The sequence below is a fragment of the Notamacropus eugenii genome, chromosome 1 (assembly GCF_028372415.1).
Source record: "Notamacropus eugenii isolate mMacEug1 chromosome 1, mMacEug1.pri_v2, whole genome shotgun sequence".
In the NCBI taxonomy this organism is placed as follows: Eukaryota; Metazoa; Chordata; class Mammalia; order Diprotodontia; family Macropodidae; genus Notamacropus; species Notamacropus eugenii.
Genome location: NC_092872.1, coordinates 14500665 through 14514316, shown reverse-complemented (window position 1 = coordinate 14514316; position 13652 = coordinate 14500665). Strand labels below are relative to the sequence as shown.

The window sequence follows — 13652 nt, the reverse complement described above, 5'->3', positions numbered from 1 at the left end:
CTAATACTTGTCACAAATATGTACACAACTTGACTGCTATGCCTTCTCCTACAGACTGAGAGTTTTCTGAAGGTAGGGCCTGGGTCTGATCCTCTCACTGAGGAAAGGATAAAATCTATATTTAGTCCAGAGAAAAGAGAGCTTTGGAAAGGGAGGGCTGAGTCCAGGATAAAAAAGTAAAGTTGGGGGTGGGCTTCCCCCAAATAAGAGGGCTGGAGAAAGCATTTTATCCAGCTATCTAAGAATTTAAGAGTCTAACGGAGGAAAGAAAAGAACACAAATAACAGGGAAAATGTGATAAGGGCAAAGGGGGTATTCAAGTCAAATGCTCTAAGAAACTTTTAGAAGGTATTTTCTTCTGGGAGCTGAGACTCAGGCAGGCTTGTTCTATATAGGCTTCCAGGTTGGAAGGAACTCAAGAGATTATTCCAGAGGCCACTTTGGAGTGCCCCCCACAAAAGAGAATATCTATATTATATCTTTGACAAGAATATAGACTTGAGAACATGGGCTTTTTCAGTCCCAAGCAAATTCCTGGCACATAATACAGGCTTTGTAAATGCTAACTGATGGACAGAAAAGGTCCTACCCTCCCTCAGAGAAGGAAACAGGTAGACAAAAGTGAAGTCATTTGCCCAGAGACACACCCACCACACACACACACACACACACACACACACACACACACACACACACACACACACACACACACAAGGCTCTACACTCCAAATTCAGGCTATGCTACACTCAGAAGTGTGGCCTGAACCACATTAAAATGTAACTGGGCAATACTGACCAAAAGATATAACTATACAATAGAACATAGATAATGTTAACTTTGGTTGCCCTACATCCACAAGCAGCCTGCAGGGATCCATAGGTCTGGTTTACTGACCCATTTCTATTTCAATTTCATACCACAGTAATAAACCTTAGACCTGGCGCCAGAACCTTGGAGAAAGAAAGGAGATTCAACAGCTGATGGGAGGAGGGAGCAGCCAACATAGGCAGTAGAATGAACCAACACACTAAGATTTAAAAAAAAAAGAGGAAGCAACTATGTGACACACTGGCTAGATGGCTGAATCTGGAGTCAGGTGTTCCAGTTGAGTCCAACTCTTTGTGATTCCACTTGGGAGTTTCCTTGGTAGAGATAGTGGAGTGGTTTGCCATTTCCTTCTCCAGCTCATTTTACAGGTAAGGAAACTGAGGCAAACAGGGTTAAGTGATTTGTCCAGGGTCACACAGATAGTAAGGGTTTGAGGCCAGATTTGAACTCAGGTCTTCCTAACTTCAGGGCCAGTGCTCCATCCACTGGGTCACCTGGCTGCCCTTGAGTCAGAAGGAAGACCTGTGTTCAAATGTGGCCTTGCACACTTGCTGTGTAACCCTGGGCAATTTGTAATGTGCCTCAGTTTTTTTCAAATGCAAAATAGACTTGAGAATAAATAGCATCCACCTCACAGCATTTTTTAAAAATTTAATTTAAATTTATTCAGCATTCATTTTTATAAGATTTTAATAGATTTTAATAAGATTTTGAGTTCCAAATTGTTCTCCCTCCTCTCTTCCCAAGGCTGCAAGCAATCTGATAGAGATTATACATGTACAATCATGTTAAATGCATTTCTACATTAGTCATGTTGTAAAAGAAAAAGAAAAAAAGGGGAAAAACATGAGAAAGAAAATTTAAAAAAAAAAGAAAATAGTCTGCTTTGATCTACATTCAGATTCCATAGTTCTTTCTCTGGATGTGGAGGAACTGTCCAGGGTCACTCAGCTAGTAAGTATCTGAGGTTACAGCCCAGCTCAGGTCTTCCTGACTCCAGGCCCAGTGCTCTAGCCACTGAGCCACCTAACAGCCTCTGGGTGGTCTGGCAGCTAGTAAGTGTTTAATAAATGTTTATTCCCTTTGCTTCCCTCTTCCCTAGAATAAGGGGCAGTTTGGCTGAGCTGCAAAGGTAGGCAGTGGCCAAACTGTGGGGAGCTTTGAAAAACAAAATAAGCAGTTCGTATTTTAACAGTAATGAGCCTCAAGTTTCTAAGCATGTTAGGAAAATGATTTGGGCAAGAGACATACAGGCTGAGTCATTTGAAAAGGAGGGAGAATGAAGTCAGGGAGACCAATTAGGAGGCTACTATTATAGTCTAGGGGAGAGGTTATGAGGCCCTCAACTGGTGGGTGGCAATGTGAGAAGAGAAGGGCTGTGTTTCCAGAGATAATGTGGAGATAGAATTGACTGGACTTGGCAACAGATGGAATCAGGAGGGAGGATGGTTAATAGAGACGTGTTCCAAGATTAGGAGACAAAGTGACTGCAAAGACGTTAGCACCATTAACAGAGACAAAGAGGTCAGGGAAGATGAGTTCACTTGGAGGAATATTGGATTTGAGATTGCAGGTGGAGCTTGGACCAGGACCAGGGACAAGAGCTAAGAAGAGAGGAGAGGATATAATCTAATAGATTAAGGAATTTTCTGCATAAAAGTGACTATAAAAGTTGCAGGAATGGATTTGATTGATAAGAAAGAAGAGAGTGGCTGTACTTGCTAAGGGCCTTGGAGAACGGTGTCCAAAGTGGGGTGTGTAAGGCAATCAATTTATGGGATGAAAATATTAAAACTTGTTTACACTTATTTTCATTTAAAAAATAAGAAATGAATTAAGCTTTACTAATATTGAATATACAGGCTGACGCCATCATTAGGCATGTTCTCTCTCTCTCTAACAGACAATGGTCATGTGACATGTACAGACTGCAGGGGATCCTAAGGAAAGAGTGAGTATGTACACAGTGCAGAGGGGTTGACTGTGTGGCATGCTCATTCACTGTACCTGTTCCTCCAGTGGAAACTCCTACTAATGATGTGGGCACAAGCTGACGTAAGGGAACACAGCAGGGCTGACTCATTTTACCAGTCTCTTCTCGACCACAAGGATGATGATCTAATCATCTCCCACAAGGTCAGTCAAAAGAAATTTCTAAATATTAAAAAGTTATTTGAAAGATGGATTTAAATACACTTCCATTAATGATGAACCTCTCAAGTATATGGTGTACTATGAGACATCAGATAATGATGACCTAACCAGACATTTAAAGTCTGCTTTTATTGCGAAAAACAATATCTTTGTTCCCTAGGAAAATTCTCATATGTGCACACTTAGAAAACCTGGAAACATAATTGTCTAACCCATTTAAAAATTTTCAGTAGCTTTTGAACCCATTTGTTAAAAATCTAAAACTGCAACACCTTTCTATTAGTTTGCAAGAACTGATTGATACTGATGCCCACCACCTTTAAAACAGCTTTCTTCACATGTTTACTCTGTTTATGTAACCTCATTACCCTCCTCTCACTTGATACCTAACCTCTGGACATCTGACTATCTTAAACTCTTAAAACATACATCTTATTTTAAATACTCTTCCCAACCCTTTCCTGGCCCAACTGTTAGAAAAAGCCATCTCTACCCATTTGCCTTCTTTTTCTCACTCTCACTCATTTCTCAAGCCTTCACAATCTTGGCTTACAACCTCATAACTCAGATACTGGCTTTCAGGCTCAGCAGTTATTAGACTGCTCTCTCCGAGGTTGCCAATCATCTTTCAGTAGCCAACCAGTTTCTCATTCCTTCTTATTCTTGACCTCTCTGCAGCATCTGATACTGTGGACTATTCCCTCACTCCTAGAAATCCTCTCCTTTCTCTGGGTTTTCATGACATGGCACTCTCCTAATTCTCTACCTTCCTAGAAGACCCCTCTGCAGGATAATCATCCTTACAAGAGGTGGAACTATGAACCTATCTCCTGGAGGTTCCACTATTAGAACAATGGCAGCAGCTAACATCATGTAGTACACTAACATTTGTATAGGCACTGTGCTAAGTGTTTTATGATGATCTCATGAGATCCTCAGAACAACCCTGGGAGGTAGGTGCTATTATTATCCCTGCTTTACAGTTGAGGAAACTGAGACAAAGAGGTACAACAACTTGCCCAGGTTCATCCAGCTAGAAAGTATCCAAGGCTGGATTTGAACTCCAGTCTTCCTAATTCTAGATCCAGCATTGTATCCAAGCTCCAAGGATGTCTCTTCAACCCTAGTCCCAACTACCACCAACTACCTACTGTACAATTTCTACCCAGATACCCCATAGTCATCTCAGACAGAACATGTCCAAAGCAGAACTCATTCTCTTTCCCCCAGTCTCTCTCTACTTCTATTAAGGGCGTCATCCTCCAGGCATCTAGGGGCACCATTTCGCAATCATCCTCAGTGTCTCCCTCCCATATCTCATTAGCTGAAAAACCTTGTCAATTCTCCCTCCATAGCATCTCCTACATCTTCTCTTTTCTTCCTCCTCACACCAGAACCACATTGGTGGAAGCCCTCACAATCTCTTGCCTGAATTACCGTAATAGCCTCCTAACTGGTCTTCTTGCCTCCAGTCTTTCCCCTGTCCAATCATCCTCGGCAGAACTGACAAAATAATCTTTCTAATGAATACATCTGACCATGTTCGGTCCCCTACTATAAAACCTTCAGTGACTCCCTCTCATCTCTAGGATAAAATACAAACTCACTTGGTCCTCCACAGTCTAGCTCTGGCCTGCCCCTGCAGGCTTATGGCATAGCAATCATTCGGCCAGCTCCTTGAGAATGGGCCTATTTTGACTTTCCTTGAATCCCCATGGCTTTGCACAGCACCTGAGGAAGTTCTTAAATGCTTACTGATGACCTCATTCTGCTTCATGAGATCCTCCTGAATTCTCCTATCCAGGCCTCCAGCTCTATCCCTGAGGCTATGCTGACTGGTGACAGCTTGCTACCTCCGGCCAATCCTAGCCAGCCCACCAGATCGCCCTCCCACCTTTCATGCTGCTGCCCCTCCTTACCTCCCCAAGGGAAATCCATGCACACAGTCCACATTCCTTCCCAGAAACCCTGCTTCACCAGACACACCCCATGTCCTATATAAGGATCCTTCAGATGCAGCCTATGAGGCATCCCATCCACCTAGCATGGTGCAGCTGCTCTAGGCCTCCTTATTCCAGCCAGGAATGTTCCTGGTCCTCAAAGTGAGGGTCCATTTCATCAGCTTATTTCACAAGTCCTGCCCCCTAAGAGCTTTGGCTCCTGTTTACTACCTCCTGACCTATAGCATAACAGGGCTAGAGAGCATGGGGGTGGGCATGAGAGGACTTCTGAGCAATTTCCCTTCTTTTTGAAATTTTTAAAAATAAAATGAAACAAAATGAGTTTAATTTTTAAAAATTAACCCAAATTCTGCCTTTTCTCTCTCCTACTTCTTCCCTCTCCCCGCTGAAAAAGAAAGAACACAAAAGCCCTTGTAACAAATAAATATCACCAGGCAAAAGTAACTCTTATACCGGTCATGGCCTAATATAACATAATTAATATAATGTAATGTAATGCGTACACATGTGTATATGTATGTGTGTATATACATATCTATCTGTACACACGCACACACACACACATCACCAATCATACTTTCATACTTATCACCAATCTGTCAAGAGCTGAGTATCCTGTTTCACTGTGATTCCTCTGGAATCCTGGTGGATCATGTTGTGAATCAGAGTTTTTGAGACTTTCTGAAGTCAGGAAGACCCGAGTTCAAATCCAGTCTAAGCCACTTTGTGACCTGGGCAAGTCACTTAACCTCAGTTTCCTCAACTCCCAGGGCTGTGAGATAGTATTTGTAAAGCACTTAGCAGAGTGCCCAGCATATGGATAAGTGCTTCCTTCTTTCCAGGGCAGAAATGTAAACTTGTTCAGATCAGAGATCTCATTCTTTGTCTATATATCCCCAGGACCTAATACAGTGCCTGGCATATATTAGGTACTGAATAAATGCTAGTTGAATGGCCAATTTGGAGACGTTTGCCCTGACTTCACGTGTAATGGGTACTCTATTTCTTGCCTTCTCAGTGGGTGGGGGAGAGATAAAGAGGAGAAAATTCAGAAATAAAAATAAAGTAAAACTTCCAAATAAATAAATGCTCGTTGGTGGATTGTTCCTGAATACAATGGACACCATACCAGAGAGAAGTTATTTCCAAAGAATCATAATTTTCTTGGTTCTGACTTTACCTACTTCCCTATCTCACTCCCTATCCCATCAGCTTTCTCAGATTTGTGTTCTCCAAGGATCCTGAAGTCATCTGAGTTTTATTAACTGTGGGGAGAGCTCTCCCGGACAGAACCAAACAAAATTTCCGACTGCCCTGGGCTTTGTCGTCATTAGCATTGGGAGTTTGGAGGACCTAGATCGAGATCCTAGCCCACTGCTTTGGGCGCATCCCCTTCCTGAGTTCAAATCCGAGCTCAGATATTTGATACACTTACTAGCTATGTGACCTTGGGTAAGTCACTTAACCCCAATTGCCTTGCAGTCTCCCCTCAAAAAAAAAAAGGAATGTGAACAGGATGAACTTGAGGGGGGAGTGCAGGGAGAAGTCAACCTGTAGCTGATTAGGTGGGAGGTGGGGCTCTCTGATGCAATCTTCTTCTCTTCTGTAGTCTGAGGTACAATATTTACAATAGCAAACTATTATAAAATCTGGGTTAAAGGAAAACAAACACAACTGGCTTTGTCTTTAAGTTTGGGGAGTACTGAGTGGGATAATTTATTGTCAGTCTCTTTTAGGGTCACTTTGATTGATATTTTTTCAAGTCATTTGTGGCTAAATAAGATAGAAAGATCTTTGGCTTTGGGATTCCTGGGTTCAAATCCCACCTCTCTCTCTCACTACATCTCATCTCTCCAAAGAAGCAGGGCAGGGAGGAGGAGGGCAAGCAGGGGGAAGGGTGGTTCCTTCTCATACCTCTTCTTTGGGGCCAAGCCCTCTGTCAGGCATTCTTGCAGCTAGTGGGCTCATCTGAGCTTACTCCTTTTTTTCCATTTTATGAAATGTAGAGTCTTTCTCCTCAATCTTAACAGTGCAAACACCCATATCTGAGATCCAGCCACGGGCCTCCAGCATCTGTCTTCACAGGCTCATGGGAACATAGGGTCCCAAGACTGAACTTGCCTACCTTGGCTCATCCAGATTCTGTTCCACTTGGTTATTTAAGAAAAATGCTTTTTATACTCAGTGCAAACCTCAAACCTCAGCCTCAGGAAGGGCGGGTCTGAGCTTGAAGCTGGGTCTAAATCACCGTAAGAACAAAACTGAAGCTTCAAACCAGCCCTGCCAGTGAGGAGCCAGGCCATGATGCTGGGCTCCACTTCCTCAAACCCTTTTTTCAATCCTATAGGAGGGCTCACACTTTCCTTGGGGTTGGAATGACCAGTCAGTGAAAGCCTCTTCCCTCCACCCTTTCCCAAGGGCCTTTTCTCCAAGCTGCTTTGAACCAAACAGAGCTGGTTCTCATTACCTCAGGCTGGATAGCTACCCCACAGCTTATTCTAGAACACAAAATGCAACCTCTAAGCCCAGCCTCCAACATCTTCAACCCCACAGGTCCTGAGGGATCTCTTAGAGCTGAGACATACCTGCTCATGGCTTCCCACACTGCGGTCCCCCCAGAGAGGAATCTCGTCAGGGCCTTCGCTCAGTCTCCAGAGTTCTGTAAACATTTCCAATCTCAGCTTTGATTGTTCCACTGCCTCTTTGGGCCCTCTGGATTATTCACTACGGTAAGGGGGTTGTCACTGACCACCCCCCCCAACACATCCTTTCTCACTTCCTTTCAGAACAGCAAAGCCTACTTACTACCAGAGAGACCTGCCCTAAAAAGGCGAGTCTGTGACATGTTACTGGGGCACTATGATTTTTCTGTTTTCTCTTCCTGCTGTCCCTCCTTAAGGATCAGAGTCCAGTCAGGTAGTATCCAATTACTGAAAAAAGTTTGGCCCAGGACCTGTCTGTCACTGGGACCTAGGCACTGGGGTACTGTCTCATTGAACAGATGCCTCCTGATCGGGTTCTATTTCCTGACAAAAGTTAGTAGGGAACACTTTCAGAAACCCCCAAATCTCCTCTTCACACCTTTAGTTTCCCTGTCTTTTGCTCCCCAATTGCAAAAAAGAAGTATTAGACTAGGTGGCCTCAAAGGTACCTTCCAAATAGATGAATGATCTATGATCCTGATGAAGTTCCAGGCTTTCCCTAGCTGCCCCAATTCAACGAAATCCAACCATTTTTTTTTTTACCACACTGATAGAGTAAGGTCCTAGCCCTCCTGAGTGACCTACAAGCTTCCCTTAGCAGAACTTCCTTTGGAGCTAGAAACTAGAAATGCTCAGAACCTCATTCATATCCTACCCAGCTCCATTAGGGAAGGGGAAGGTATTTTCCTCCCTCCCCTTTCTTTCCAGACTCAAAGACCAGGCTCAATCTGGCCTAGTCCATAGGACACACATAGAACAGACACCTTTTGGTAGAGGCCCTGGTTACTCTTACAATTTAAGGATAAAAGATTCCTTTTAGTGCCCTCACAATACATTCCTGTTTCCCTACAGATAGAGCTGATCTATTTCTTTTTAAAACTTACATTTTTTTTAATGAGAAAAATCTATTTTCTCTCTCCCACCTCCTCTTGAATAAAAGAGGGGGAGGGTGTTGAGGAGAGTGTGGTCTATTTTAAAAAAGCTTCAAACTAAAGGATTTCTGACACTAACCAGAGCAATCAAAATCCAAGGTGATAGGCAGACAGAGGGTTATTCTTCACCTTGCAAGGTCTCTCTCTCCCTTCCATTATCGCTAAGACTCTCCCCCTGAACTCCTTATCCCTGGGTGTGTCAGTGGAGAACAGTGCTATTTCTCCCACAATGCCATCCAGGTACCAGAGCATCTATCCTGTAGGTAGGTACTGGAAAAAAGCAGTTACTTTTAGAGGGGAGCAGCCCTAATTCACCAATGTCTCTCCACTTATTTATAAGGAAAGCAACATTTGCCATTGCCACCATAACAACCCTGATTAAAAGGGATGGTCCTTTAAATGAAGCAAGGAGAAATTAGCCCTTGGCGGGGGGGGGGGGGGGGGGGGGGGGGGGGCCGGGGGCCTCTCTGAGTGGCAAATTTTAAGCTGGCCATTCCAGCCAAGGGTGTGGGGAGACTTTGTTGACTTACTTATACCTCAGATGGATCCTATCTAAAGGACACCCTGAGGGGCACTATCAGTCACATTCCTACACAGCACAGGGTGAGTCATACAAAGAAAAAGACAAACACTGAGACATACATGGACAGACAGAGGCAAGGCACACCAAGACACACTGTTGACACACACACAAAATAGAACACAGATACACATGCTCCCCACACTTACCCCATTTTGTCCCCACTACATGCTGAAGCACTTCCTATTATCTTCTCCGGATCAGTCAGGCACGGTCTCCCTTCTCCTCCCCTTTCAGGGAAAATGAAAGTAAACACGTGTGCCTGCAGTTCCTAAAGCTGCCTCAATTCAGCCCTCTGACGGATGTCAGGGGAAAAGACCAAGAGTGAGTCTCAGCTCTGGACATACCTGGGCATGCTCAAAGAGCCTCCAACTGGCACATGCGTCTTCCCTCCCTCCCCTTGGGAGTAAGCACAGGAACAATGCATTCATTAAGTCCCCTTTCAAGGAAAAGCTGTCCTTTCTAAGGATGGCTGTGTTATAACTTCCCCAGTCTTTCTTTGTAAGACTCTGCTCCTGACTCCTTATAGTTAAAGGGATCCCTGTCTCCACCTAATCTAGCCCTGTTTTGGCCCAGGGGCCAGAGCCTAGAGCCCTAGCTTGGTCCAAAGCCCTAGACAGATTCCCCAATCCTAGGCTCAGAATCCAGTTCTAAACAAACGCCAAGAGCCCAGCCCAAATCCCAGAACCCAACCCAATGCCTCTAAGTCTAGAACCCGGATAAGTTTCCAAAATTCAGATCTATGCTCAGAACCTCAGCCTAAATCATAAAGGCCTAGCCCTGGCCAGCACTGTGTCCTAAGACAAATCCCAAAGCCCAGAATCCAGCACAGCCAGAGAATTCTTTACATAGGCAGATCTTATCTCCCTAATTAGTGAGGTCTCCCTGTCCAGGCCTTGCTCCAAATACTTCTCTATCTCCTTCAAGAAGGTAAACTCAACTGTAGATCTTAGTGCCCCAATGTTTGGAGCTAGGTGAGACTTTGGAGATTATATAAGTCTGCTGCCTAATTTTACAGATAAGAAAACTGAGGCCCAGAGAAAAGAAAGGACTAAAATATGATAATAATATTAAAAAAGATATATCATGTCATTACATGTAGCAATATACAATATACATATTTAAAAAATAATAAAAGCAACTGGTACTTATGACCAAACCCACTTAACCAACAGGCTTTCCACTTCCTAAATCTCTGCCTGTCTATTAAATCCTTGCTTTTAATTGGCAGCAGTGATGAAAAAACACCCTCAGTATCCCTAAGGTCTTCAGGGTCTTGCCAAGACTTCACAGTCTCTAGCAATGATTTCTAAACTGGTTCTCACCAATAACACTTGTGCCCACCGGAATCACCAGAAGTGAGTAGCCATCATCTGGTCTGACAAATCTTGGGAAGTTTTCTATCTCAGTCTGGATGCAGGTCCCACGAAGAGTGCATGGCTCTAAGTTCTTAATCTGTTTGACAACAAACTGCCTCAACAGCCTTCAGGAAGAAGCCTCCAACCTCCGCTACTTCTTCAGACTGGTGTCTCAACTGATCAATTAACCAGCTGCTAAACATTTATTAAGCACTTACTATCTGCCACGCACTGTTGATATAATCCCTGCCCTCCAGAAGCTCACAATCTACTGATGGAAACAACATAAGACCAAATATATACAAAGTAAACTATACACTGGATAAACAGGAAATAACTGACAGAGGGAAGGAACTACAGTGAAGAGGGGTTGGGAACGACTTCCTGTATAAGGTGGGATTTTCGATGAGACTTTAAAGAAGTCAGGGAGTTCCACAGTCAGAGCAGAGGAGGGAGAACATTCCAGGAATGGACAACAGACAGAAAACATAAAACTCCAGACTTGAAAGATGGGAGTGTTTTGTTTGTGGGACAACCGGGAGGCCAGTGTCACTGGATCAAAGAGTATATGTTGGGAAGTAAGGTGTAAGAAGACTGGAAAGGTGTGAAGGGGCTAGGTTATGAAAGCTTTTGAATGTCCAATGGAGCATTTTGTATTTGTTCCTGGAGGAAACAGGAATCCACTGGAGTTTACTGAGTGATGTGATTGGATATTTGTTTTAGGAAAATCATTTTGGTGGCTGAATGGAGGATGGATTAGAATGGGGAGAGACTTGAGACAGGCAGACCTACCAGCAGGCTATTGCAGTAATCAAGGTGAGAGTGGTGGCAGCATCAGAGGAGAGAACAGGGTGTTGCCAAGGTGAAATCAACAGGACTTGGCAATAGATTGGATAAGGGGTAGGAGGAAGTGAAACATAGTGAGAATCTGGGATGACTCCTAGTTTGCAAGGCTGAGGGATAGGAGGATGGTGGTGCCTTCTACAGTAATGTGGAAAGTAGGAGTGGGGACGGTTTGGAGGAAACATGGTGAGTTACATTTTGGACATACTGAGTTTAAGGTGAAGATATCTGAAAGGCAGCTAGAGATGGGAGATTAAAGGTAAACATAGTTTGGGGCCAGATAGGTAGATTTGAGAATCTTAGCGCAGAGATGGTCATTAAAGCCATGGGAGTTGACAAGATCACCAAGGAAGTAGTACAGAAGGAAAAGAGAAGAAGGTCCTAGACACTGAGGGACACCTACAGTTAGAGAAAGTGATCTGGAAGATGATCCAGCAGAGTAGACAGAGAAGAAGTCCAGTAGGTAGGAGGAGCAGGAAAGAGTGCTGTCCCAAAAACCTAGAGAAAAGAGAGTATCGTTGATTAGAGAGTGGACGACAATGTCAAAGGCTGCAAAGAGATCAAAGAGAACAAGGACTGAGAAAAAAGATATCCAATTGGTAATTAAGAGATTGCTGTTAATGCTGGAGAGAGCAATTTCACTGGAAATAATAGAAGTCAGAAGCCTCATGGTAAGGTATTAAGAAGAGTGTGATAGGAGAAAAAGCAGAGGCACCTGCTATCAGAGACGGCAGCTCTCTTTGTGGTGGCAAAGAACTGGAAATTACAGGGATGCCCATCGATAGGGGAATGACCTTGCACGAAATGAGGAAGAGCAAGAGAACACTGTATACAGTAACAGCGATATTGTTTTAAGAACAGCTTTGAGTGATTAAGCCACTTTGGTTATCATAAATACACAAATAAAAAATAAAGGACTATGCATTCAGAGAAATAACTGATAAATAAAGGATGTATAGGATAATTTTACAGATATATACCTGTTTGTGTCTAATGATAGCCATTTCTAAGGGGTGTGGAGAGGGGAGGTAGAAAAAAAGAAAAATAATGTATATGTTAGTCTAGATGAATTATACCTCAGTGTACTAAAAACCATTATAGTGATCTTCGAAGGATCATAGAGAATTTAGATGGCACCAGAAGAGCAGAGATGAGAAAAATATCCTAATTTTCTAAAAGGTTGATTTTAGAAACAATAGAGATCTTGAAATAAATCCCCAGAAAACTATTGAATGGATTATTAAATGTATGATTTGTGAGCTTTGAAAATGAGAAGCAGTGATTACTAGGAGCCAGCATTGGTTCACAAAAAAGTTAGGCCAGGCATCACATCATTTACTTTTTTTATTGACAGATTAATTTCACTAGACTAGTAGACTAGATAAATTCAGTGAGTAGGATTTCAGGAAGGCATCTGATCAAGTTTCTCCTAATATATTAGTAAACAATAGGGAGGACTACATATGGGACGAGAGTACCATGACATGGATTAAGAACTGGTAGAACATGCAAAGCCAAAGAATGCTGAATAAAGGATGGAAGCCATCCTGGAAGCAGGTTTCTGTAAACTGCAGAGATGGAATGTACAGAGCTTAGCACTAGCCAGATTACAGGGGTGCAGGGGACAGGTGGGAAGGAAGAAGGCTCAGACACCATTCTTGACTTGTTGGGTGTTCTGTCACTGGCACAAATATGTATTATTGCTGGGTTTTTTAAAGTTTATTTTGCATTTTTTATCTCTCCCACTGTCTCCCTTTCTATACTCCTACAAAGGAGCTGGTTTTAGTGCCTCCCCCCGCCCCACCCCTCTACTAAGCCTCTAAAGTCATCAATTATTTCTTAAAAGTCAAATCCAATGGCTTTTTCCTCAATCTTTATCTTTCTTGACGTTTTGATGGTATTTGAGACTGTTTACACTTTTTAATGCTCCCTTCTCCTTTAGCTTTTGTGGCACTAGCCTATTCTGATTCTCCTCTGGTATTTCAGATAAACCTCAGGCTCCTTTCACTGGTTTATTATTCTCTGCCCTCACCTGAAACCAAGAAGCCTTTCTCAATGTTACAGCCTTCCCTCTGAGATTATCCCTAGTGTATCCTGTCTATATCTTGTGGATACAAAGTTGTTTATATGTTATCTCCCCCATTAAACTGGGAGCTCTTTGAGAGCAGGACTGTTTTGGTTTTTTGACTCTCTTTGTATCCCCGGTGCTTGGCACCGTACCAGGCACATAGTTGGCACTTAAAAAATGCTAGTTGACTGACTAAATCTAGGTATTGCCCAAGGTTCTGTCCCT

The 13652-nt window shown here is 43.1% G+C and overlaps 1 protein-coding gene across 14 annotated transcripts in view; it reads right to left on the bottom strand.

Moving 5' to 3' along the window:
- Positions 1-13652, bottom strand: part of SHISA5 (shisa family member 5) — a 41406-nt gene that overhangs the window by 4862 nt on the left and 22892 nt on the right. For 6 of the 14 annotated variants that reach the window (XM_072654610.1, XM_072654613.1, XM_072654714.1 and 3 more), the window contains one exon: positions 9308-9388. The exons of 7 other annotated variants lie outside the window; for them this stretch is intronic. In XM_072654610.1, coding sequence (XP_072510711.1) covers positions 9308-9388 — 81 coding nt within the window. Of the gene's footprint in view, positions 1-7529; positions 7605-9307; positions 9389-13652 lie in introns of those variants that run through there. One more of the 14 variants, XM_072654708.1, reaches the window with a different exon arrangement.